The 24,316-nt window shown below is 42.2% G+C and overlaps 1 protein-coding gene across 2 annotated transcripts; it reads left to right on the top strand.

Moving 5' to 3' along the window:
• The first annotated feature begins 297 nt into the window (after nt 1–297).
• LOC115175317 (alpha-1,3-mannosyl-glycoprotein 2-beta-N-acetylglucosaminyltransferase) lies at nt 298–12,495 on the top strand. Of its 2 annotated transcripts, none has more exons than XM_029734491.1 (3): nt 298–859; nt 7,240–8,576; nt 11,706–12,495. In XM_029734491.1, exons 2-3 carry the CDS (start codon nt 7,707–7,709, stop codon nt 12,405–12,407), a joined length of 1,572 nt encoding a protein of 523 aa, XP_029590351.1. In that variant the 5' UTR covers nt 298–859; nt 7,240–7,706; the 3' UTR covers nt 12,408–12,495. The 2 variants fall into 2 exon arrangements, with proteins under 2 accessions (XP_029590351.1, XP_029590352.1); XM_029734492.1 differs by lacking the exon at nt 298–859 and adding an exon at nt 1,626–1,730.
• The last annotated feature ends 11,821 nt before the right edge of the window (nt 12,496–24,316 follow it).

Here is a 24,316-nt window from a genome sequence, read left to right as displayed (position 1 = left end):
CATAGGCATGAATGTAAAATAATACATTATTCACATACCACTTTTGTGTGTCTGTCATCAAAAGACGGCGTGCTATATCCTATATATATATATATATATATATATATATATATATATATATGATCTTTCATTAAAAAGATATCACATTTCAGGATGAATTGTATATGAGTAAGTAGCACTACATTATTTACTGGACAAGTTCAAGTCTCTTATGTTTGAAGTGTAATGATATGACTTGTCAACTCTTATCAATGGATCCAGGGGTGGAGCCAAATTTGAGCGGAGAAAAAAAAAAGGTCCAACTGATTGCACACACACACACACACAGATGACAGTTGGCATTGACAACGCCGCAGGGTTTTGTTTCAGCAGAACACTGCATTTTTAACTAACCATAGACACAACAGATAGATAGCAAAAACAACGATTGTCACAGGGCACTTTGTTGCTAGGGGGGAAATTGTAAAAGGATTGCGGAGGTCGGCCTTACTTAATGAGAGTGTACAATTCGGTGTTAAATGAAAAATAACGTCAAGAGCCAGTGAAACGGACACGGGCTTTGGACGGAATTGGTAGGAGAGCAGTGGTGAAGAGGAGGATCATCGCAAATTCATCTCGGTGAATTATTTGGTTGATATATATATATATATATATATAAAAACATGTAGTTAAATGGCGGATTGGAGGTAGAGAGAGGGGTGATCGAGCGGAAAATGGGAACTGGACATGCACAGTGAGGTACTGACACCGGTGTGAAGAAAACGGAGAGGAAGGAAAAGTGAGAGTGGGAGATTATTCATCGATTCAGAAAGCAGGCAACACGTCCTACATTGGGGGGGAAATGACAACAACAAAAAAGGTGACGTGGAAATTGTACTCATGCTTAGTCGGATAAGGTAGTTAAACTTCAGACAACTAACGTTTTAAACTTCATACATTTGACTTGATGTACCTAGCCAGCTAACTAGCTCGTTATGGAACTATCTAGCTAGCGTTTGTTTTCTGAAGAAAAAAAACTAGATTTCTGACTTACTACAATGTGAACTAGTTAGCATCAACACTATGCAGATGTTCAGGTATTGTAATTTCCCCAAAGATTTGTAACTTCATTGTGGTTGCAGTAAGTGTGAATAGCTAGCTATCCCAGTCATGCAAGCTAGCTAACGTTACCACTTCGACACGTTAGTCAGTTGCTAGGTTGCTTGACATTCGTTTATTTTGTTTTTAAGTTGTGAAATAGTTGTGTAATTTGGTCACGTTTGTGTTTATTATTGTAATTGGCCACGTATTTGACAGTCAAACGATAGTCGAGTTATAATGTAGCAAAGTTGTCGAAACAAAAGCAGCGAAAGTGACACGGATACATAAGTTGCATTGAGACTGACTTTTCCCTTTTCTTTATCATTATTACTGAAGCCGAGTTTGGTTTAGTAGACTACTCTTCTCTAGGACACCTCCACGTAGTTACTTTAATGACTACTGACTCAGTTGAACTTCGACCTTCTAATTACAGGGTTTTAACCACTCAGGTACTTAAGTGTCAGAGAGAGAGAAAGGCGAGTCTGTTAAATAGGTCAGAGTATCAAATGGTCTGTTCCTTTTTAAGGGAGAGCAACAATTCCCTCCCCCTTTCTTTTCTCCCACCCCATTTCCCATCCTCCCCCCTGCCTTTTAAACTTTCTCATCATTTGTTTGAAGAGACACTGGAGAACTAGACTGCTCTGTTTCAGGTACTGAAGAACAATACTTTTTGTTCACCTTTTGGCACCTCCTTTCAAACTTTTTCTTCTTTGGCTTTTGTGTAACTTGTCTCTTACAATGCTACCATAGATTGTCATCTCCCTGTTTTATTGCCATCTTTGATGTTTGTCTACCGATAAGTCTATGCTGTCTACTCCTCTGTCCTCAAACCCCAACACCTCTAGTGCAGTACCTCATTCTATTTGTTTTCCCCTCCACTGCTCCATGCCCTCGTTCTCTCACCCTATAGCTGTCTGGTGTTGCAATCCTACCGTGTCTAGGTGTTTGAAGCCATGTGTTTTCAGATGTAAAGGTTAACCGTGTGTGTGTGTGTCAGTCAGCTGGAATAGTCGTAGCTCTTGGTGTTCTCATGGTAAGCTGGGTAGATTAGCCTCTCCAGCTCTGTTGAATTTGTTGCTCACCGATTTCCTCTCTAATAGTGATGGGGAACGATCAATAATTACATAGTGGTATATTATTTTTGGCGATGTATCGTTTTGACAGTATCGCCATATTTTTGGGGGGCGCTCGTTTGTGGTACCTGCACCAAAACTCCAGTATTTTTTTCTTCATAGCTTGTTTTTTTTTAATCTTCTTTTTAAAGGGATACTTTGGTATTTTGGCAATGAACTCCTTTATCTCCTTCCCCAGAGTCTGATGAACTCCTTTATCTCCTTCCCCAGAGTCAGATGAACTCCTTTATGCTGGGGTAGGAGATAAAGTAGTTCATCTGATGCTGGGGAAGGAGATAAAGGGCCTCATTGCCCAAATCCCGAAGTATCCCTTTTAAATAAGGAGCCAATTTGTTTTCAGCACTTTTATTTCCATGACTGATCAACTTGTTTTCCATTGTCTTGTCCCTCTGCAGCTGACATATGGTGAGCAATATGTTTGGAACGTCGACTTGCAATACATATAGAATTGCAATACATATAGAATCGGCACAAACATTTTTTTTTTGTGATAATGTTTTGTGATAATGTCGTATCATGAAGTCCCTGGCAATTCCAGCCCTGCTCTCCAGCCTACATTTCCTGAAAAGTAAAAAAAGTGAGTGGGTATAAGCGTTAGTTAGTTAGTTAGTTAGCCTAGTATTTACTGTGAACAAAGCATGGAGGACAAATGTTAAAGTTGTAAGCTACAGCAGCACATTACTCATCCAGACTGGGACATCTACTCTGAGAAACTAGTTTGTACTTTAGTCTGATTGACATGCTTACAAGATTATTGTTCTTATTATCACCTGTAATTGGTTTAGACACCTCGTCTGTTGAAATTCTCCTGTTAGGATATACAGTGACCTCTTTCTCCCAACCTGGACTCAATCCCCTTATCTAAGCCTCATGAGGCCATCCTTCCAAATCACGTCTGGAAACCCTTATGCCTATTTCTCTCTGCTACATTGTGTTCTCAGTATCTGTAACCCCCATTTCTTTCTGTCCTCCCTCTATAGAGCGTATTGTCTGTTCAGAAGGGCATTTCAGAATGTAGGCTAGTTAAGTGATGATGTGGTCAAGAGCTGGACCTGTTGAAAGGGTTTTCTTAGATGCACTAAGTAGTTAAACTATTGGCACATATCTGGTAGATATTTGACCATGAATCTCCACCCATGTCTGTGATATCTAGGCCTAATTTAATGGAATTTGACTGTTATTTCAACACATTTTCAGTCATTGAAAGCTGTCCAGATATTGCGGACACTGTAGGCTAGATCCCTGACCTGGTTATGAAGCTTGGATATTATTTGGTCAGCTTGCTTTTTTTAAGGCTGGATGTTTTTGTTGCTGTTGAAATGCTCACTCCGCAAGTATTTACAACATTTTGTAAAACCAAGGAGAAGAGGTGACTAGTGCCAGGTTTGTGTGAGCTCTGAGGGGAAAGCTTGAGTCTCTTTTTTAAAATCGTCAGCATATTGACTGTGGTACGCGCTTCTCTCAAACCACTTATTAGAGTGGTTGCATAAGTAATAACTCATACGATTTGACTGAACTAGGGTAATAAGTCTGATGTGTTTTATGACTTAGTTCCTTCACTTTTTAAAGCTCGACAAATCAACTGTGAGGGCTAATATGTACCAGGTGTGTGACACGTGTTCTAGGTATAAAGCCTAATCCTACCATCTGGTATGAACACTGTTCAGACAGGAAAACATTCAGTCGTCGTGAATGGAAGTTTCAAAATGTTTTTAATGTAGGCTAAACAATAGTTGAATCAGTGTGGTATGAATGGATGGACCTAGACAGCCAGGAGAGACGAGGAAAAGGGATTTATGAAGCTACGTAAGACTTGAGATGCACCCCGACAAGTACGTCTACTGATATAGTGTACGTTCTGTCCCTCACTCTGGTCCCTCACTCTGGTCCCTCACTCTGGTCCCTCACTCTGTCCGTCTGGTCCCTCACTCTGGTCCCTCACTCTGGTCCCTCACTCTGGTCCGTCACTCTGGTCCCTCACTCTTGTCCCTCACTCTGGTCGTCTGGTCCCTAACTCTGTCCGTCTGGTCCCTCACTCTGGTCCCTCACTCTGGTCCCTCACTCTGGTCCCTAACTCTGTCCGTCTGGTCCCTCACTCTGTCCCTCTGGTCCCTCACTCTGTCCCTCTGGTCCCTCACTCTGGTCCCTCACTCTGGTCCCTCACTCTGGTCCCTCACTCTGGTCCCTGCAGACTGACTGTCCATATGCAGGTTTAATACCTTGTTAGGAGGATTCATGGGCAGGAAACTGCTTCCAGCTCCAATATGCCCTTTGGGAAATTTGTCTGTGTGTCCCAAATTGAACCGTATTCAGTGCACTACTTTGACCATGTATTCACTATATAGGGAATAGGGTACCATTTAGGATGCATGAAGGCTTTGGTGGTAGCAGCAGGGTGGTGTTAGAAAATGGATGTGTGCCATGAATAATAATGATATAATCCAGGGCTGGGCAACTGGCAGCCTGCTGGCTTTTTGTTTCATGGAACTCAGTCAGTCTCAACTTATTGTTGATAGTTAGAATAATAGAATACACCAGGTGCCATTTTACACATGGGGTTGTGATTCAGCTAGGTTCTCTCTTATGTCAGCTAGGTTCTCTCTTATGTCAGCTAGGTTCTCTCTTATGTCAGCTAGGTTCTCTCTTATGTCAGCTAGGTTCTCTCTTATGTCAGCTAGGTTCTCTCTTATGTCAGCTAGGTTCTCTCTTATGTCAGCTAGGTTCTCTCTTATGTCAGTCTGTCAGCTAGGTTCTCTCTTATGTCAGTCAGTCAGTCAGCTAGGTTCTCTCTTATGTCAGCTAGGTTCTCTCTTATGTCAGTCTGTCAGCTAGGTTCTCTCTTATGTCAGCTAGGTTCTCTCTTATGTCAGCTAGGTTCTCTCTTATGTCGGTCAGTCAGTCAGCTAGGTTCTCTCTTATGTCAGCTAGGTTCTCTCTTATGTCAGCTAGGTTCTCTCTTATGTCAGCTAGGTTCTCTCTTATGTCAGTCAGTCAGCTAGGTTCTCTCTTATGTCAGTCAGTCAGTCAGTCAGCTAGGTTCTCTCTTATGTCAGTCAGTCAGCAAGTGTTCTAAAATCCACATAAAAACAATATGTACTTTTTTTCTCACCATCAAATTGACTTGTTGCAGATAGAAGGCTGTGCTTTACAACGTAGTGCAAGATTAAATTCCCATGTACTGAATAACATTTTTTTTTTTCAAGTTACGTTTCCATCGTATTTTCAACTCTACTGATGGTTTTGTCACAACATTTTGTTGCTGTATAAAGTGAATTTTATCCACTGTGGTATTGGCACGTGCGCTCTAGCCAACATCTCACAGATACAGTGCAGGTATAGCCTACATGATGAGATTATTATGGACAAAAGAGTGAAATTATTTTTATTTGTCAACTGGCAGCCAAGTATTGATCATCATGTCACCAGAATAAGACCATCAATATTTATTGGAAAGGAGCATCAAGCTCATCACCTTGTACTTTCTCCACCCTGTGAAGTTCGTTAGTTATTTCATCTGTAGTCTAATTTACTAATGTACAGCGTAGTGGGAGAATCGCACGTCATCGCGTGACTCCAAGTTTACTTCCATCTGATCATTAGTTTATCAACATTTGCGTATACAAGCTTTTCACCGCCATTTCTTGCATAATACATTTTACCGATACAAAGTCTAGTTTATTTTGTCGACATTTGGAAAGTTAACAAATTTGCTGTTTCTGTCAGGCCTGTCACACCATTTTTTATCCAACGTACTTTACTTGCATACAAAGGTTGGATGGAAACCTGGTTATAGACAGTCACTCAATTAGCCCCTGTCAGCTAAATGTTTCTTTTGGGACTGGTAAATTCATCTAGCCAGCTATCTAAACTTGTAGGAATCATGGTTGAATTATAGCCCGGGGGGCCCCCATTGATTTTGTTTGTCACTCTCACTCAGATATTAAAAACTGGGGTGGAGGGGCCCCCAAAAGGCTAGAGTCGGCTCTGACTGCGTATGTGGGTACACAGACCCGTGAGCCATGTTGGCCCCTCATTAGTTTTTTGTGTGGCCCCCCACACTCATCAAAGTTGCCTCTAGTTTATGGTCCTTATCTGGAGAAACCTACTGTTGGTGAACCATAACCAGAGGTCCTACAATGAGTCCCAGATGGCACCCTATTCCCTATACAGTGCACTACTTTTGACCAGGTTCCACAAGGGACCACTGGGTTCTGATCAATAGTAGTGCACTATATAGGGACTAGGATGCCATTTGGGATAAAACCCTGACTGTGTTTCTTCCCTGAAGGCTGAAACGGCTAGTGCTGTTGTGCTGTGTTTGTTTCCATCAACAAAAAGGTATGAAGGTGATATCCATTTAGGGCAGTGTTAGGTTGGAGTGTGGTATTGAGCTCCTCAGAAAGACTGCCTTTGGATGCTGGCTGGTATAAATGTGTTATCTCAGAGACTCCCTGTGGAGCTGGCTGGGTGAATTAAATCATTTGGATATAGCACACAGGGTCTCTTTGGTTACTGTCCAGCAAACAGGCTTTTAAAAATATCTCCATTGAATAGAATATGGATGGCCATGGCATTATGTTTCTGGACTTTACCGTTGGGTTTAAAACCACACACATGAAACGTCCTGTTCCTCTGCGATACTCGGGCTGATGGGTACATAAAATGGTAATTATTTTAGCTGTACCCCGATCCTAATAAAGGTAGTGAAAAGTTAAGCTATTCCAGTACTAAACTTAACAGCTTGATTCATAAGCATGGACCTTGAACAGAGTTTGACAGCTTGATTCAGAGGCGTACCACACAAAACCGTGGCCATCAACGATGAGGCAACAGCCCCGACTGAACAGTTTGGCGAGTGTTTCTGAATCTGCTGATGATGCAATTGACAACTTCTAGATAATATAAACTAGTTGTATTCTATAAGAGACTACTGTGTGTTTTGTGATGATATGGTGTTTGTTTATTTCAGACTGTTTCACTGATGTGTAAATTGAAATGTACTTTTCTCTCTCCCTCTCTTTTTCAGGGTGATGGCCGAGGGATAACGGCAAGGACTCTCAGCCCTTCCACCCCAACGTGACCCTGTTTTTCTTTTTTATCTTATCCAAACACCTCTCTCCTTTCCCTGTTGAATGTTTTTTTTTTTTTTTCCCTGTTTTTCTCAATTTCCCCTTGAGCCAACTCACTCTCCTGCTCCTCTATTTCATGGAGGACAGCCAAGCCGATAACAACAAAGCACGTCTCCATCTCCGTCCAGCAATAGAGGTTCTGGATCGTTCTTCTGTCGTGTTATTGATCACACGATGATTGGATGAGAAGTAAAGATCTTATGATTGGACCTCAGTTCTCTCCACCCCTATTGGACAACGTTTTTTTTTCTTTCTCATCTTTGTGTTTTGTTTGGACCCTATTGGCTGTTTGTCACTTCAACACTGTCCCACCTCATCTGTTTTCTTTTCCTCACTGTAGTCCATCCTCTGATGTCATTGGGCCATGGTTCGCAAGAGAGGCTCCCTTATCTTGTGTGGAGCTTTCCTATTCGTCGCCTGCAATGGCTTGCTTCTCCTGTTCCTTTGGGGACGAACTCCCATTGGTCGCTTTGGGGGAGGGGGCGGGGCTGAACCAGGGGGGCGGGAAGAGTGGGGCGTGGCCAAAATAAAAGGGGGTGGGACTAATCTGGCTGGCGATGTGATCCGATTGGCCGAAGAGGTAGAATCGGAACTTGAGACCCAGAAGGAACTTCTGAAGCAGATTCAGAGTCACAGGTCACTATGGGAAAAGAGGAAAGGGATGGGAAAAAGGCAGACGGATGGAGGGAAGGTAGAAAATGAGGAGGGACACAAACCACCGCCACAGTTGTCTGCAGTACCTCCAAAGGACGATTCAGAGAACAAGGACCAAAGTCAAGAGGAAAATACACCGGAATTGATCATTACAGCAGTCCAAGACCCTAAAGTAGATACAAAACTGGACAATGAAATAAAAGAGCTGACCGACTACACCAAACTGGAAGTTACTGTCATCAGCCCACAAGTTGTCATTCCCATATTGGTCATCGCCTGTGACAGGGTGACCGTGAAAAGGAGTCTTGACAAGTTGATTCAATACCGCCCCTCTGCAGAACTCTACCCAATCATAGTTAGTCAGGACTGTGGCCATGCTGAGACAGCCCAAGTGATTGGCTCATATGGCAGTCAGGTGACCCACATTAGCCAACCAGACCTCTCGGACATCCGGGTACGGCCGGAGCACAGGAAGTTCCAGGGCTACTATAAGATTGCCAGACACTACCGCTGGGCCCTCAACCAGGTGTTCAATACACTCTCTCACTCCACCGTAGTGATCGTGGAAGATGACTTGGAGGTAAGTGAACAGTAACTGAAATCCATATACCTCAGTCTGCATGCACTGTAATTGAGGAATGGATTTAAATTTCACCTCAGTCTGAATGTGTTGAAAGCGTTGATTAGAAGTGTCTGAGTTGCTGGTGATTTGCATGATGTTCAATAGAAGATGAATTCAGTCAGTGAAATGAACTGAAATCCCTGCTTGTCACCAAGGCATTGATGTGAAGCGTCAATACTTTTTATTGACTTGCATGAGGCTCTGTATACCTAGTCCTAGCTGATTTATCCACTGCTGCCTTTTCAGTTCCTCTCCAGCCCTGGCATAATGGTTTGCAGTTGCGCTCTCCAGCCCTGGCATTATGCCAAAAGCTGAAGCGCTTAGACACCAGTAGCGTTTGCTGGTTGAGAGTACTTAGCACCTCTGAACATATTTGCGAACCAAGTCCGCACCGATTTTTACATGTAGAATCACATGGAAAATGTCGCCAGTCAGACGTCTACTACGGTTGGTTCCTAAAACACAGAGCTGAGCGATCAGCAGACAAACGCAATAACTTATTTTAAGGGCACCGACGACCCTGTGGCCTGCAACAAAACATTAAGCGCTCTGTTTGCAGAACTAAGCTTAAACCAAATCCCCCACTGCGTGTCTGAAGATGCCTTCTCTCTCTGCTTATTCAGCACTTTCCATTGTATACAGGCCATGGAAGAACTGGGACATTTATATCACCTTCCAGGAATTGTGTACATATCCTTGTCACATGGGACAGTGTATTATGATGCTGAAACAAGAGGTAAAGGCAGCGGATGAATGGCACGACAAGGGGCCTCAGGATCTCGGGCCTCTGGGCCATCGATAAAATGCAATTGTGTTCGTTGTCTGTAGTTTATGCCTACCCATACCATAACCCCACCGCCACTATGGGGCACTCTGTTCACAATGTTGACATCTGCAAACCGCTCTCCCACACGACGCCGTCTGCCCGGTACAGTTGAAACGGGTGTTCATCCGTGAAGAACACATGTCTCCAGTGTGCCAGTAACTTTCGAAGGTAGGCATTTACCCACTGAAGTCGGTTACGACGCCGAACTGCAGTCAGGTCAAGACCCTGGTGAGCACGCAGATGAGCTTCCCTGAGACGGTTTCTGACAGTTTGTGCAGAAATGCTTTGGTTGTGTAAATCCACAGTTTCATCAGCTGTCCGGGTGGCTGGTCGCAGACGATCCTGCAGGTGAAGAAGACGGATGTGGAGGTTCTGGGCTGGCGTGGTTACACATGGTCTGTGGTTGTGAGGCCCGTTGGACGTACTACCATATTCTCTAAAACAACGTTGGTGGTGGCTTATAGTAGAGAAATGAACATTCAATTCTCTGGCAATAGCTCTGGTGGCCATTCCTGCAGTAAGCATGCCAATTGCACCCTCCCTCAACTTGAGACATCTGTAGCATGTGACAAAACTGCACATTTTTAGTGGCCTTTTATTGTCTGCAGCACAAGGTGCACCTGTGTAATGAGCATGCTGTTTAATCAGTTTATTAATATGCCACACCTGTCAGGTAGATGGATTATTTTGGCAAAGGAGAAATGCTCACGAACACAGATTTAATTACATTTATGCCCAACATTTTTGAGAAATAAGAATTTTGTGTTTATGGAAAATTTCTGGGATCTGGTATGTCAGCTCATGAAAAATGGGACCAACACTTTACATGTTGTGTTTTTATATTTTTTTGTTCAGTGTAATTAAAATCTGGCTCACATTTTAAATTTGGGATCATGATGATGAAAGTGGATCCTATAATGTTCATTTACACAGAACATTCATTGGATAACCTAAAACAGAGCTTTCCTCACTGAAAACATTTTAATATTTTGTAGCCAGAAATTTGGCTTGGCTCTAGCCTATTGTTATAGTCTATTGTGACCAGTGGTTAGACTGCCACTTGGGATCTTTTACTGTGTTCTGTGAAGACCCAAGGAATTTTCAGTCAATCATTTGTAAATCACTCGCCTAAACATTAGTGTATATAGGCTATGCCATTTAGCAGATGCTTCTGTCCAAAACGACGTACAGTCATGCATAAATGTTTCATATGGATAGCCCCAGCGGGATTCAAACCCATGATCTTGCTCTACCAACTGTGTCAGAGGGAACAGGTCTTAGTCAATGTGTCTAATTCAGTGGACAGCTGTAATCCTGGTTGGCCTTCCCAGATTAGCACATTTAACTGATTAGTGGATTAACCGACGTTGGCACCTAGCAGAGAGGGGTGATGGGGGAAGGATCCCCTAAATCCTGCTCGGTTCGTTCTGTCCCCCATCAAATCAGACCAAGACTGTGTCCCAAATGGCACCCTGTGGGTCCATAGGGCTCTGATCAAAAGTAGTGCACTATATAGGGAATAGGGTGCCATTTGAGTACCACACGAAGTGAAACAGCCAGCTGGGTGAACAAATGGTCTGGGGGGAAAAAAACGTCAGACAGAATTCTACACCAGATGTGTAATGAGAGTTACAGGAAATGGCTAAAACAACAGAACTGTCCTGAGTCACCAGTTTAAAGCTTTTAGGCTAAACTTTCCCCACCCTCCTCCTCAGAGAGAGAGGGAGCGAGAGGGAACAGTTACTGGGAACTGTGTCCACTTATGTAACTGTTCCCGTAGATGCTGACAAAGACAAATGTACCATGTTTTTGTTTTTGGCAAGTCATTTCATGTTGACATTTGGCATTGTATTAATCAGCCAAACATTTGACTGGTCATTCCTTGAGGCTCATATGGGTGTTTTTATCAGGCCTGCTCAAGTTAATTTTGGTCCTTTGCTTGTTTTGCATAGATTCATACAGCAGATGCAGTTTTCTAGCCTGGGTTCCAGTCTGTTTCTGGTCTCTCTTTTTTTAATATAGCCTGGGTGCCAGTCTGTTTCTGGTCTTTTGCCAACTCCTTATGTTTGGCATGACATGGAATTGAAATGATGGCACAAACAGATCTGTGTCCAGGCTAGCCGTTTTCAGTGACCATAACTAGTCATGAAGGCTACTGTATATACTGATTTGAATGATTGCTTCTTATCACTGGAGGAGAACCTACTAAGTTTTTCACTGTAACTCAGTTTGCTAATCAGATGACTCTCTCTCTCTCCAAGGTGGCCCCAGACTTCTTTGAGTACTTCCGTGCCCTCCACCCCATCTTGACCTCTGACCCCACCCTGTGGTGTGTGTCTGCCTGGAACGACAACGGCAGGGAGGGGCTGGTGGACCCTGGGAAGGCGGACCTCCTCTACAGGACAGACTTCTTCCCTGGGCTGGGCTGGATGCTGCTGAAGGACATCTGGGCAGAACTAGAACCCAAGTGGCCCACGGCCTTCTGGGACGACTGGATGCGTCACCCCGAGCAGCGTAAAGAGCGCTCCTGCATCCGCCCAGAGATCTCCAGAACTATGACCTTCGGACGTAAGGGTGTCAGCTTGGGTCAGTTCTTTGACCAGTATCTGCGTTATATTAAACTCAACACTGACTTTGTGCCTTTCACCAAACAGGATCTGTCTTACTTGATGAAGGAGAACTTTGACGTGAACTTTGTGAAGCAGGTTTACAGCGCCCCTCTGATTAAGGTGGAGGAGCTACAACAACGGGGTGGTTTGGCGGGAACTGGTCCGTACCGGGTGCAATATTCCAGCCGGGACAATTTTAAGGTTCTGGCCCGTAACTTAGGGGTGATGGATGACTTGAAATCGGGGGTTCCCCGTGCGGGTTACAGGGGTGTGGTTAGCTTCCTGTCCCGTGGACGACGGGTCTTCTTGACCCCACCTGAGGGATGGACAAAGTATGACGTCAGCTGGAGCTGAAAGGTTTGGACAGGACTTAGTGCGAATGTTATCGAAAACAGACTCGACAGAGAGGAACACCCTCTGAAACCAAAGAAAACATAAACAAGGTAATATTGAAGGAACTGAAGCTAAACAGACAGGTGGGTGAAGGGATTGGATATGTGATAGAGTAAGCCACTCGTTTTATGAGTGAAAACCTGAATGCAGTGTGACACAGGGCAACACCCAGGCACTGAAACCACATAGCACGTCTCACAGAAATTACAAACCATTTAATGCTTTGTTGTTTTCCTGCTAGAGCTGGAACGCTTTACGGTAGGGGTGTCAAACTCATTCCATGGAGGGCTTAGTGTCTGCTGTTTTTTATTATTTACTGACACCTAGACAACCAGGTGAGGGGAGTTCCTTACTGAGACCTAGACAACCAGGTGAGGGGAGTTCCTTACTGAGACCTAGACAACCAGGTGAGGGGAGTTCCTTACTGAGACCTAGACAACCAGGTGAGGGGAGTTCCTTACTGAGACCTAGACAACCAGGTGAGGGGAGTTCCTTACTGAGACCTAGACAACCAGGTGAGGGGAGTTCCTTACTGAGACCTAGACAACCAGGTGAGGGGAGTTCCTTACTGAGACCTAGACAACCAGGTGAGGGGAGTTCCTTACTGAGACCTAGACAACCAGGTGAGGGGAGTTCCTTACTGAGACCTAGACAACCAGGTGAGGGGAGTTCCTTACTGAGACCTAGACAACCACTTGAGGGGAGTTCCTTACTGAGACCTAGACAACCAGGTGAGGGGAGTTCCTTACTGAGACCTAGACAACCAGGTGAGGGGAGTTCCTTACTGAGACCTAGACAACCAGGTGAGGGTAGTTCCTTACTGAGACCTAGACAACCAGGTGAGGGGAGTTCTTTACTAACTAGTGACCTTAATTCATCAATCAAGTACAAAGGAGTAGCGAAAACCTGCAGACACTCAGCTCTCTGTGGAATGAATTTGACACGTGGTTTATGGTTTGCTTCAACGTGATGTCTTAAACCTAAAGTTTGATTACATGGATTTGGAGGCCTCAGAGACTTGCTTTTTGTGTTTTTTTTTTTTTTTTCCTGTGTCACCAGATCTTAAAGGATCCAAATGGCTCCCTATTTACTGCACTATCCTTTGACCAGGAACCATAGGGCTGTAGTATAAAGTAGTGCACTATATAGGGATCTATTTAGGACAGCCTCTGTCTACATTCTATTCACAGATGTCTACTATAAAAGAACTTGCAGTATTCCACTCACTCAAAGTGAATGAATGAGGTCGAAATATTAGTTAGACTGGTATTAAACTTTTATCATAAATATATAATCTGATTTATTCTTAAAATTGAAAAAAGTACCATGATTTTTTTGGGGGGGGATACTATTTTGAGAATGATTTATTTATCTCTTGTAAATGGTTTATAAAGAGATGATCCTACAAATAAATGATCAGAGCTTCATACATTGCCTTGCAGCGAGCCAGTTTTAACACACTGTATGTGGCACCCTATTCCCTATATAGTGCACTACCTTTGACCAGAACCCTATGGGCCCTGGTCAAAAGAAGTGCACTATAAAGGGAATAGGGTGCCATTTGGGATGTCCATATACTTTAGTCCCTTTTTCAAAATGAATGGTTGGTTGTTATTCCAACTGTAGCAGACCACCGTTTTTGGTTTGTTGAACAAAAAACAATGATTATGATTGTTTACATGTTTTCTTGATTTACGTGATTGGTTAAAACTGGGTGATGTGTGAAGAGTGCTTTTTATTCATGTACTTGATTTAGTTCTGGGGTGATTGTCAGGAAGATCATAATATGACATATTATGTCCTATATGGTGACGTGTAAGAACCACTACCTGGCGTGTTTATAACTTGAATACGTTGCAAAATAAAACTGACTATTTTGCTATTTGTCCACACATCCATTGTGTCTTATCTTTTGAGTGTCTGCTAATGTTATTGGATCTGGGTTTTTATTGTTCCTGGTAATTTTCCAACAATCGTTTCTCGTTTGTGCCCGTAACCTCCTGTCCGTGTCACAAATAGCACCCTATTCCGTATAGTGCACTATTTTAGAAGAGAACCCTATGGGCTATATAGGGAGCCATTCGGGACTCAATCTAAGCTATCCCTCCCCACTTCCTTTCGAGTGCACTCTTCTCCTGTTGACTTCCTGACCGGTCTCGCTTCCTGTTTCACAAACAACTGGTCTGATTTAGTTTTTTTATATTTTTTAAACACTTTTACAATCCAGAATAGAAGAGATCAACTGACTCAGTGAGTGGATTTAGACTAGGACACCATTGATGACAGTATGTAAGACTATTGGCTGATCAACTGTGACTCCCTAAAAATATTTGCTAACTCAGACTTATGTCCGTAGACTCTCCAAATCAAGCCGGAGTGTCCGAGGCTAGTTAGTTCAATACCTCCAGCTTGGTACATTTTATATTAAATTATTTAGCTTTTTGTCCATCACTTATATAGGTTAGCTATGATGAGGCACGGACAGCCCTGTAGGATTGTCAAGCGTCTACCAAAAAGACGTGCTAGCACTTCTGAACAGAATACCTGTCATAATTTGCAAACCGATTTGTACATTTAGAAACAGGAAAAAATGACAGCGTGTGGTCCCTATAACACACTGTGCTGACAGATAATTGGTCTGGTTAGGTTTCTGCTAAGAGCTACTATACAGTTTTGATAAAGTTTTGAGAATGACACAAAGATTAATTTTCACAAAGTCTGCTGCCTCAGTTTGTATGATGGCAATTTGTGTATATACTCCAGAATGATCAGATGAATTGCAATTAATTGCAAGGCTCCCTCTTTGCCATGCAAATGAACTGGATCAAAAAAAAACATTTCCACTGCATTTCAGCCCTGCCACAAAAGGACCAGCTGACATGTCAGTGATTTCTCTCGTTAACACAGGTGTGAGTGATGAGGACAAGGCTGGAGATCACTCTGTCATGCTGATTGAGTTTGAATAACAGACTGGAAGCTTCAAAAGGAGGTTGGTGCTTGGAATCATTGTTCTTCCTCTCAACCATGGTTACCTGCAAGGAAACACATGCCGTCATCATTGCTTTGCACAAAAAGGGCTTCACAGGCAAGGATATTGTTGCCAGTAAGATTGCACCTAAATCAAGCATTTATCGGATCATCAAGAACTTCAAGGAGAGCGGTTCAATTGTTGTGAAGAACACTTCAAGGCGCCCAAGAAAGTCCAGCAAGCACCAGGACCGTCTCCAAAAATAGATTCAGCTGCGGGATCGGGGAACCACCAGTACAGAGCTTGCTCAGGAATGGCAGCAGGCAGGTGTGAGTGCATCTGCACGCACAGTGAGGCGAAGACTTTTGGAGGATGGCCTGGTGTCAAGAAGGGTAGCACAGAAGCCACTTCTCTCCAGGAAAAACATCAGGGACAGACTGATATTCTGCAAAAGGTACAGGGATTGGACTGCTGAGGACTGGGGTAAAGTCATTTTCTCTGATGAATCCCCTTTCCAATTGTTTGGGGCATCCGGAAAAAAGCTTGTCTGGAGAAGACAAGGTGAGCGCTACCATCAGTCCTGTGTCATGCCAACAGTAAAGCATCCTGAGACCATTCATGTGTGGAGTTGCTTCTCAGCCAAGGGAGTGGGCTCACTCACAATTTTGCCTAAGAACACAGCCATGAATTAAAAATGGTACCAACACATCCTCCGAGAGCAACTTCTCCCAACCATCCAGGAACAGTTTGGAGACGAACAATGCCTTTTCCAGCATGATGGAGCACCTTGCCATAAGACAAAAGTGATAACTAAGTGGCTCGGGGAACAAAACATTGATATTTTGGGTCCATGGCCAGGAAACTCCCCAGACCTTAATCCCATTGAGAACTTGTGGTCAATCCTCAAGAGGCGGGTGGACAAACAAAAACCCACAAATTCTGACGAACTCCAAGCATTGATTATGCAAGAATGGGCTTCCATCAGTCAGGATGTGCCCAGAAGTTAATTGACTGCATGCCAGGGCGGATTGCAGATGTCTTGGAAAAGAAGGGTCAACACTGCAAATATTGACTCTTTGCATCAACTTCATGTAATTGTTAATAAAAGCCTTTGACACTTATGAAATGCTTGTAATTATACTTCAGTATTCCATAGTAACATCTGACAAAAATATCTAAAGACACTGAAGCAGCAAACTTTGTGGAAATTAATATTTGTGTCATTATCAAAACTTTTGGCCACGATTGTACTTTATCGTGTAGCTGCTGGCATGATCTCACTAGCTATTTAAAGGCATCAGTCCTGAGGTGATAAACCCGTCAGTATGTCCAGGTTGCATAGGGAATAAGGTACTATTTGATATGCAACCTTTGAACCAGGGTGTTGATCTTTTTAGACTGACACTTCAGACTGAGACAATGACAAGATTAGATGTTGAGGCAAGAAGAAGCAGCAAGTCTATATCTAGTGTTACGAACCGGCTCAGAGTTCGCAACAAAAGGGAGACAACGTGGAGACAAGGAGTATCAAAAATATATATTTATTCAATACCATAACTAGCACAACCAAAAACAAGGTGTCTGCATGGAGAGAGTCTCCCCAATGACTGGAAGAGGTGTCTTTATCCTGGGACACACCCGAGCCCAGGTGTTTCCCATCTAGCTGACGACCCTTCCAACTCCGCCCACCGGCATCCTAATAAGGAAACAAGAACAAAGAGAGAATACGGCAGACAGAGTGGGAGGGTCGTCACACTAGTCAAACATTTATGAATCCACATTGAGCACAGGACAGAGCTTGTTTAGTGTCTATCTTTAAATGTCCTTCAATGTAACATTTCCGTCGCACTAGGAACTACCGCTTGGTACCTGGTCAACTATTTTTACAGGCAATAAAATGCAGCATTTGCCATCCAAATGACACGGTAAATAAAATACACAAAATATAACTAATTCAGTGACCGTTACCTAGTCTTTAGATAAATACAACAAAATAATATTAACATCATTAAACAAATGGCTTTGGAAAAGGCCTGACAATGTTCAGAAATATCCTTTCTATCCACCAGGGGTGCTAATTCACAGCAGTCCTAATGTAGTTATTATAGGCGCGACTGACTGCCAGCAGATTAAGAGATTATCGTATTGTTCGATCTGATAATACTTGATTTGACCTTAGCTATCAGTGTTAAAAAAATCAAAGGTAAAATATCAATCACAATTCTGATACAATGTCTGCAGGATAATAGAACTTGTCGTCTTTACCGTGTTCGTTCAACTGAGGGCACAGAAGACAAGTTAAAGCAGAACATTACATTTTACATTTTAGTCATTCAGCAGACGTGACTTACAGTAGAGTGCATACATTTTATTACATTTTTAAATACTGCCCCCCGCCCCCCCATGGGAATCGAACACACATCCCTGGCGTTGCAAGCGCCATGCTCTACCAACTGAGCTACAGTGGGAAATTCACTTGATAATCTTCTCTACTCCACTGATGAGTAATGAAATAGATGTTCCTAACATAATACATTTTCTAATAAGTAACAGATGACCAACAAAGACGACAGCCTAGAGCAGTGTTTCCCAAACTCTGTCCTGGGGCCCCACCTGGGTGCATATTTTGGTTTTTAACCTAGTGTCATGCTAGAACAGTCAAACTCAACTCTAGACCTCGAAACCAGTTCCTCTGCATTTTTATATTGTTCCCCTCTAATCAGGGACTGATTTTAGACCTGCGACACCAGGCAGGCGCAATTAAACCGATAGACATAGCTCCACACGTAGCAGGGTCAGAGTTGAATACCCCTGCCCAAGACCCACTGATATCCAAGACTGATGATTGGAACTAAGCAGCACCTTAAGACGAGATGTAGATCTCGTCAGGAGGCAGCTCGCTGATGTTCACCTCAACAGTCGTTAAGGGATGGGGACCAGAGATCACCATGTATAATACACTGCTCAAAAAAATAAAGGGAACACTTAAACAACACATCCTAGATCTGAATGAAAGAAATAATCTTATTAAATACTTTTTTCTTTACATAGTTGAATGTGCTGACAACAAAATCACACAAAAATAATCAATGGAAATCCAATTTATCAACCCATGGATGTCTGAATTTGGAGTCACACTCAAAATTAAAGTGGAAAACCACACTACAGGCTGATCCAACTTTGATGTAATGTCCTTAAAACAAGTCAAAATGAGGCTCAGTAGTGTGTGTGGCCTCCATGTGCCTGTATGACCTCCCTACAACGCCTGGGCATGCTCCTGATGAGGTGGCGGATGGTCTCCTGAGGGATCTCCTCCCAGACCTGGACTAAAGCATCCGCCAACTCCTGGACAGTCTGTGGTGCAACGTGGCGTTGGTGGATGGAGCGAGACATGATGTCCCAGATGTGCTCAATTGGATTCAGGTCTGGGGAACGGGCGGGCCAGTCCATAGCAGCAATGCCTTCCTCTCGCCGGAACTGCTGACACACTCCAGCCACATGAGGTCTAGCATTGTCTTGCATTAGGAGGAACCCAGGGCCAACCGCACCAGCATATGGTCTCACAAGGGGTCTGAGGATCTCATCTCGGTACCTAATGGCAGTCAGGCTACCTCTGGCGAGCACATGGAGGAATGCCACCCCACACCATGACTGACCCACCGCCAAACGGTCATGCTGGAGGACGTTGCAGGCAGCCGAACGTTCTCCACGGCGTCTCCAGACTCTGTCACGTCTGTCACGTGCTCAGTGTGAACCTGCTTTCATCTGTGAAGAGTACAGGGCGCCAGTGGCGAATTTGTCAATCTTGGTGTTCTCTGGCAAATGCCAAACGTCCTGCACGGTGTTGGGCTGTAAGCACAACCCCCACCTGTGGACGTCGGGCCCTCATACCACCCTCATGAAGTCTGTTTCTGACCGTTTGAGCAGACACATGCACATTTGTGGCCTGCTGGAGGTCATTTTGCAGGGCTCTGGCAGTGCTCCTCCTGCTCCTCCTTGCACAAAGGCGGAGGTAGCGGTCCTGCTGCTGGGTTGTTGCCCTCCTACGGCCTCCTCCACGTCTCCTGATGTACTGGCCTGTCTCCTGGTAGCGCCTCCATGCTCTGGACACTACGCTGACAGAAACAGCAAACCTTCTTGCCACAGCTCGCATTGATGTGCCATCCTGGATGAGCTGCACTACCTGAGCCACTTGTGTGGGTTGTAGACTCCGTCTCATGCTACCACTAGAGTGAAAGCACCGCCAGCATTCAAAAGTGACCAAAACATCAGCCACGAAGCATAGGAACTGAGAAGTGGTCTGTGGTCTCCACCTGCAGAACCACTCCTTTATTGGGGGTGTCTTGCTTATTGCCTATAATTTCCACCTGTTGTCTATTCCATTTGCACAACAGCATGTGAAATTTATTGTCAATCAGTGTTGCTTCCTAAGTGGACAGTTTGATTTCACAGAAGTGTGATTGACTTGGAGTTACATTGTGTTGTTTAAGTGTTCCCTTTATTTTTTTGAGCAGTATATATAATACAATCACACACTGGACCAGAGATCACCATCTATAATAATATCACACACTGGACCAGAGATCACCATCTATAATATATAATAATATCACACACTGGACCAGAGATCACCATCTATAATATATAATAATATCACACACTGGACCAGAGATCACCATCTATAATATATAATAATATCACACACTGGACCAGAGATCACCATCTATAATAATATCACACACTGGACCAGAGATCACCATCTATAATATATAATAATATCACACACTGGACCAGAGATCACCATCTATAATATATAATAATATCACACACTGGACCAGAGATCACCATCTATAATATATAATAACATCACACACTGGACCAGAGATCACCATCTATAATATATAATAATATCACACACTGGACCAGAGATCACCATCTATAATAATATCACACACTGGACCAGAGATCACCATCTATAATAATATCACACACTGAACCAGAGATCACCATCTATAATAATAACACACACTGGACCAGAGATCACCATCTATAATAATATCACACACTGGACCAGAGATCACCATCTATAATATATAATAATATCACTCACTGGACCAGAGATCACCATCTATAATATATAATAATATCACACACTGGACCAGAGATCACCATCTATAATATATAATAATATCACACACTGGACCAGAGATCACCATCTATAATAATATCACACACTGGACCAGAGATCACCATCTATAATATATAATAATATCACACACTGGACCAGAGATCACCATCTATAATAATATCACACACTGGACCAGAGATCACCATCTATAATAATATCACACACTGGACCAGAGATCACCATCTATAATAATATCACACACTGGACCAGAGACCACCATCTATAATGTATAATAATATCACACACTGGACCAGAGATCACCATCTATAATAATATCACACACTGGACCAGAGATCACCATCTATCATATATAATAATATCACACACTGGACCAGAGATCACCATCTATAATAATATCACACACTGGACCAGAGATCACCATCTATAATATATAATAATATCACACACTGGACCAGAGATCACCATCTATAATAATATCACACACTGGACCAGAGATCACCATCTATAATAATATCACACACTGGACCAGAGATCACCATCTATAATAATATCACACACTGGACCAGAGATCACCATCTATAATAATATCACACACTGGACCAGAGATCACCATCTATAATATATAATAATATCACACACTGGACCAGAGATCACCATCTATAATATATAATAATATCACACACTGGACCAGAGATCACCATCTATAATATATAATAATATCACACACTGGACCAGAGATCACCATCTATAATATATAATATTATCACACACTGGACCAGAGATCACCATCTATAATAATATCACACACTGGACCAGAGATCACCATCTATAATAATATCACACACTGGACCAGAGATCACCATCTATAATAATATCACACACTGGACCAGAGATCACCATCTATAATATATAATAATATCACACACTGGACCAGAGATCACCATCTATAATAATATCACACACTGGACCAGAGATCACCATCTATAATAATATCACACACTGGACCAGAAATCACCATCTATAATAATATCACACACTGGACCAGAGACCACCATCTATAATGTATAATAATATCACACACTGGACCAGAGATCACCATCTATAATAATATCACACACTGGACCAGAGATCACCATCTATAATATATCACACACTGGACCAGAGATCACCATCTATAATAATATCACACACTGGACCAGAGATCACCATCTATAATAATATCACACACTGGACCAGAGATCACCATCTATAATATATAATAATATCACACACTGGACCAGAGATCACCATCTATAATAATATCACACACTGGACCAGAGATCACCATCTATAATAATATCACACACTGGACCAGAGATCACCATCTATAATAATATCACACACTGGACCAGAGATCACCATCTAATATATAATAATATCACACACTGGACCAGAGATCACCATCTATAATATATAATAATATCACACACTGGACCAGAGATCACCATCTATAATATATAATAATATCACACACTGGACCAGAGATCACCATCTATAATATATAATATTATCACACACTGGACCAGAGATCACCATCTATAATAATATCACACACTGGACCAGAGATCACCATCTATAATATATCACACCACTGGACCAGAGATCCCCATCTATAATAATATCACACACTGAACCAGAGATCACCATCTATAATATATACTAATATCACACACTGGACCAGAGATCACCATCTATAATAATATCACACACTGGACCAGAGATCACCATCATAATAATATCACACACTGGACCAGAGATCACCATCTATAATAATATCACCACACTGGACCCAAAGATCACCATCTATAATAATATCTCACACTGGACCAGAGATCACCATCTATAATAATATCACACACTGGACCAGAGATCACCATCTATAATAATATCACACACTGGACCAGAGATCACCATCTATAATATATAATAATATCACACACTGGACCAGAGATCACCATCTATAATATAATAATAATCACCAACACTGGACCAGAGAATCACCATCTATAATATATAATAATATCACACACTGGACCAGAGATCACCATCTATAATAATATCACACACTGGACCAGAGATCACCATCTATAATATATAAATATCACACACTGGACCAGAGATCACCATCTATAATAATATCACACACTGGACCAGAGATCACCATCTATAATAATATCACACACTGGACCAGAGATCACCATCTATAATAATATCACACACTGGACCAGAGATCACCATCTATAATATAATAATATCACACACTGGACCAGAGATCACCATCTATAATATATATATCACACACTGGACCCAGAGATCACCATCTATAATAATATCACACACTGGACCAGAGATCACCATCTATATATAATATCACACACTGGACCAGAGATCACCATCTTTAATAATATCACACACTGGACCAGAGATCACCATCTATAATATAAATATCACACACTGGACCAGAGATCACCATCTATAATATATAATAATATCACACACTGGACCAGAGATCACCATCTATAATAATATCACACACTGGACCAGAGATCACCATCTATAATAATATCACACACTGGACCAGAGATCACCATCTATAATATAATATATCACACACTGGACCAGAGATCACCATCTATAATATATAATAATATCACACACTGGACCAGAGATCACCATCTATAATATATAATAATATCACACACTGGACCAGAGATCACCATCTATAATATATAATAATATCACACACTGGACCAGAGATCACCATCTATAATATAATAATATCACACACTGGACCAGAGATCACCTATCTATAATAATATCACACACTGGACCAGAGATCACCATCTATAATAATATAATAATATCACACACTGGACCAGAGATCACCATCTATAATATAATAATATCACACACTGGACCAGAGATCACCATCTATAATATATAATACATCACACACTGGACCAGAGATCACCATCTATAATAAAATAATATCACACACTGGACCAGAGATCACCATCTATAATAATATCACACACTGGACCAGAGATCACCATCTATAATATATAATAATATCACACACTGGACCAGAGATCACCATCTATAATAATATCACACACTGGACCAGAGATCACCATCTATAATAATATCACACACTGGACCAGAGATCACCATCTATAATATATAATAATATCACACACTGGACCAGAGATCACCATCTATAATAATATCACACACTGGACCAGAGATCACCATCTATAATATATAATAATATCACACACTGGACCAGAGATCACCATCTATAATATATAATAATATCACACACTGGACCAGAGATCACCATCTATAATAATATCACACACTGGACCAGAGATCACCATCTATAATATATAATAATATCACACACTGGACCAGAGATCACCATCTATAATATATAATAATATCACACACTGGACCAGAGATCACCATCTATAATAATATCACACACTGGACCAGAGATCACCATCTATAATATATAATAATATCACACACTGGACCAGAGATCACCATCTATAATATATAATAATATCACACACTGGACCAGAGATCACCATCTATAATAATATCACACACTGGACCAGAGATCACCATCTATAATAATATAATAATATCACACACTGGACCAGAGATCACCATCTATAATATATAATAATATCACACACTGGACCAGAGATCACC

This window comes from Salmo trutta, chromosome 36, assembly GCF_901001165.1.
Source record: "Salmo trutta chromosome 36, fSalTru1.1, whole genome shotgun sequence".
Lineage (NCBI taxonomy): Eukaryota > Metazoa > Chordata > Actinopteri > Salmoniformes > Salmonidae > Salmo > Salmo trutta.
Note: the sequence above shows the minus strand (reverse complement) of the source record. Positions and strands in the feature narration are given on the sequence as shown.